The sequence below is a fragment of the Monodon monoceros genome, unplaced genomic scaffold (genome assembly GCF_005190385.1).
Source record: "Monodon monoceros isolate NGI ecotype Baffin Bay Population unplaced genomic scaffold, NGI_Narwhal_1 Super_Scaffold_8, whole genome shotgun sequence".
In the NCBI taxonomy this organism is placed as follows: domain Eukaryota; kingdom Metazoa; phylum Chordata; class Mammalia; order Artiodactyla; family Monodontidae; genus Monodon; species Monodon monoceros.
In genome coordinates, this window is record NW_021703785.1 from 26,977,411 (window position 1) to 26,980,795 (window position 3,385).

Genomic DNA, 3,385 nt, shown 5'->3' on the forward strand with positions numbered 1-3,385 from the left:
GACCCCGACCCCCCGACCCCTAACGCAGGCGAGCTCAGGGAACCGCCGCGGTGGGTGTCAGGAAGGATTAAGTTAAGCCTGAACACCCGGTGCGACGACTACCGTAGTAGCATTCGCTCCCTCCAGCGATGTCCTGCTCGTGGTCCATTCCCCGTAGAGATAAAGTTGCACTTAGCACTCCCAAGGGACCGCGTAATGGCTGGAAACGAGGCTCCTTCTCACACTAGCAAGTGAACATCCTTCTTAACTCCCCTGTCGGGCTGCGAGGGGGTGGGGGGAGGGGGAAAGGTAGAGAGAAAAGAAAAGACAGAAAGAAAAAAGAAAAAAGAAAAAAAAGCCGTGGTGACGCCTCTGGGCTCTTCTTGGAATTTGAGTAGGGAGCGTGTCCGCTAAATACGCACGCGTTTATCCAAAGAAAAGATCCAAGGCGAACGTAAATTAAGGTTTATAGAAATGAGATCTAATCTTTAGCGGAAATACAGACCTCCTTGCTGTGGGAGAGACCAGAAAGATTATTTATCTGATCTCTGCCTCCCCTACGCAGCCCCTTGCCGTTCTCCAGCTCTCTCGCTGCAGATGTGATAACATCTGGGCTGTTATCACCCCGGGCAAGGGCTGAGTCCCTGGGGACTCGGGCACCTGAACTATGGTTCCTCGGGAGGCCCTTGATCTGCCTGCCACATAAGGGCCACATAGCAGGTTGGCTAATTGATTTATTCTTCTTACGTTTTGATTTCACAATAATAAAAAATAAATAAAGGCTGGACCAGAGCTTGGGCCCCGTTCTTTTAAGTTGGTTTGAATTAATATTTTAATCACGCTTTCCTATAAATTGGCTTGATTCTGTTCCCTACCGAAGAAAAAAAAATGTGTGTGTATATATATACACATCTATACATCTGTATGTATATCTGTATCTGGGGGGCGGGGGCGGGCGGGTGGTGGGCAAACAAGCCAAAACGATGGAAGGGAAAATAAAGTTCTCTTCAGCATCTTATTCCCTTTTCTCTGAAGCTATTTCCTTTTCCTGGAGTTTCCAACATAAAGTGTGTGTGTGTGTGTGTGTGTGTGTGTACGCTGAAGAGAGGTAAGGATCCCAGCTACACCCTGTTAACTATTTTTCCTTTTGATTACAAGGAGCCTCAGATCATCCGGAGCTCGTTTGAAATGTGGGTTTGTACACGGTTAAAGGAGACAAACAATAAGAGAAATGCACAACTTCATTTCAACAACCAGCCGTTCCCTAGTAGAAAGCACACGCTCCTTGTGGCTCCTAAGTGGCTGTCACTGTCGGTGCCTGACACACTTATAGTCACAACAACAACAACAACAACAAAGTATGCGGAGGAAATTAAATCATATGGAAATCAATAGCATCTGACTGCTTCAAACAAATGTCTGTCACCGCGATTATTCATTCTCCAGGAACCTATTTATAAACCATGAAAGAAACAGGTTCTTGCCGCAAAAGACAGCACCTTCTGCATTTCTGTGTTATTTATACTGCATACAGAAGAATGCGCGGGCATAATTTAACATACAAATGCCCAGCTGTATACATTATATAACAGCTTGTTAGACGTCCCGGAGAGGAGGTGTGCCTAAGTAATGCGCATATATTCAGGGCTTGCGATCGGGGTGAGGGTGTGGAGGAGGGAGGGAAACCACCCAGGGGCTGGCAAGCATCTTGTCTTTCTCCCCCTAAAAGATGCCTACCCTCAAACAATAGCTGGCCCTTTTGATCTTTCCAGACCCGCGATGGGAAAGGTGAGAAGTGCAGTGCGCATGTCCGGGTAGCTACAGGTGCATCACCTGCGCTGTCCTTGCTGGTGGTCACTATAAGAGCGGCTCCCACGCGCGGGTCGCGGCCGGGAGAGCGCGCGCGCGCGCGCAGACGCACGGCGCCGCCGAGAGGGAGAGCGCGCGTCAGATAGACGGAGACAGCTGATGCCTGTCAGCGCGGTGGGCCCGCGAACTCTCGCGAGAGCTCCCCGGACCGGCCGCGAGAATTGGGGCTCAGGTGTAAGAGGAGTGCATCCCGTCGGCGCACGGGGCTAGAGCTCTCGGAGAAGTGGGATCGCGAGGCCGGTGCGCGGCGGTCTGCGCGGTCAAAGCAGCGCCGGGCGGCAGCGGCGGCAGCAGAAGCAGCAGCGGCCCCCGGCGCGTCCGCCGCCTGCGCGCCGCCAGCCGCCGCGGCTGCAGCCTCCGAAGGGAGGCCGGGGGAGCCGGCGTGCGCACTTTCCCGCGGACTTTCGGAGTGTTTGTGGATTTACATGCCAAGCCATCAAGATGATGTCCATGAACAGCAAGCAGCCTCACTTTGCCATGCATCCCACCCTCCCTGAGCACAAGTACCCGTCGCTGCACTCCAGCTCCGAGGCCATCCGGCGGGCCTGCCTGCCCACGCCGCCGGTAAGCGCCCCATGCACGCCGACCCGGCCCGCGCGCCCGCCCCTCCCCGTCTCCGAGACGCTGCATGTCGGGTGCTGATGTATGTACAGGTCCCGGTGCGGGGATTTGCGGGCAGGGAGTTTTAGAAGAGTCCCGCTGCGAGGCAGGCTTCGTACAGTGGAGCTTAGCGTCGTGTTCCCGTCGCCTCTGCCTCCGTGTCGGGCGCCGGCGATCGGAGTGGGGAGCGCTGGGGCCATGAGTCTCGACTTCCCTCCACTCTTTCCTGTTAATTTCATGCCTTGGAAAGGCGTTTTCTGTGCGTGTTCGGGTGCGTGACACGGGTCCCCAGCTGCGAGTTACATCTGCACTTCTTCTTTACCCCTCCTTTTCCGTCTCCCACGCCCGTCCCCGGAATGTGTTCCTGTGTCCCCCTCTCCTCCGCATCTGCCCCTCTCCTCACACTCCCGTCCCTTCTCATCTGACCCCCTGTCTCGTCCCCAATGTGTCCCTCTTCTGTCTTTCCCGGTCTCCACTATCCCCACCCTCGTCGTTATTATTTTGCTTGCTTTGTGTTTGCCTTTTGCTTGTACTTTCCGGCTTGTGTGTGGTTGTTCTGTGTTTTTGCTTTTTTTGGTTTTGTGGTTGTTTTTTTTTTTTTGGTTTGGTTTGTGTCGCCTGCAGCTACAGAGCAACCTCTTCGCCAGCCTAGACGAAACGCTGCTGGCGCGGGCCGAGGCGCTGGCGGCGGTGGACATCGCCGTGTCCCAGGGCAAGAGCCACCCGTTCAAGCCGGACGCCACGTACCACACGATGAACAGCGTGCCATGCACGTCCACGTCCACCGTGCCGCTGGCGCATCACCACCACCACCACCATCACCACCAGGCGCTCGAGCCCGGTGACCTGCTGGACCACATCTCGTCGCCCTCGCTCGCGCTCATGGCCGGCGCGGGCGGCGCGGGCGCGGCGGGCGGCGGCGGCGCCCACGACGGCC

General features: G+C 55.7%; 1 protein-coding gene across 1 annotated transcript in view; it reads left to right on the forward strand.

Annotated features, from left to right (window-relative positions):
• Nucleotides 1–2,289: 2,289 nt before the first annotated feature.
• The window catches only part of POU4F1 (POU class 4 homeobox 1), a 2,055-nt gene continuing 959 nt past the window's right edge, over nucleotides 2,290–3,385 (forward strand). Inside the window, exons 1-2 of the mRNA XM_029210471.1 lie at nucleotides 2,290–2,412; nucleotides 3,073–3,378. Of these exons, the coding sequence (XP_029066304.1) occupies nucleotides 2,290–2,412; nucleotides 3,073–3,378 (429 nt within the window). The remainder of the gene's footprint in view (nucleotides 2,413–3,072; nucleotides 3,379–3,385) is intronic.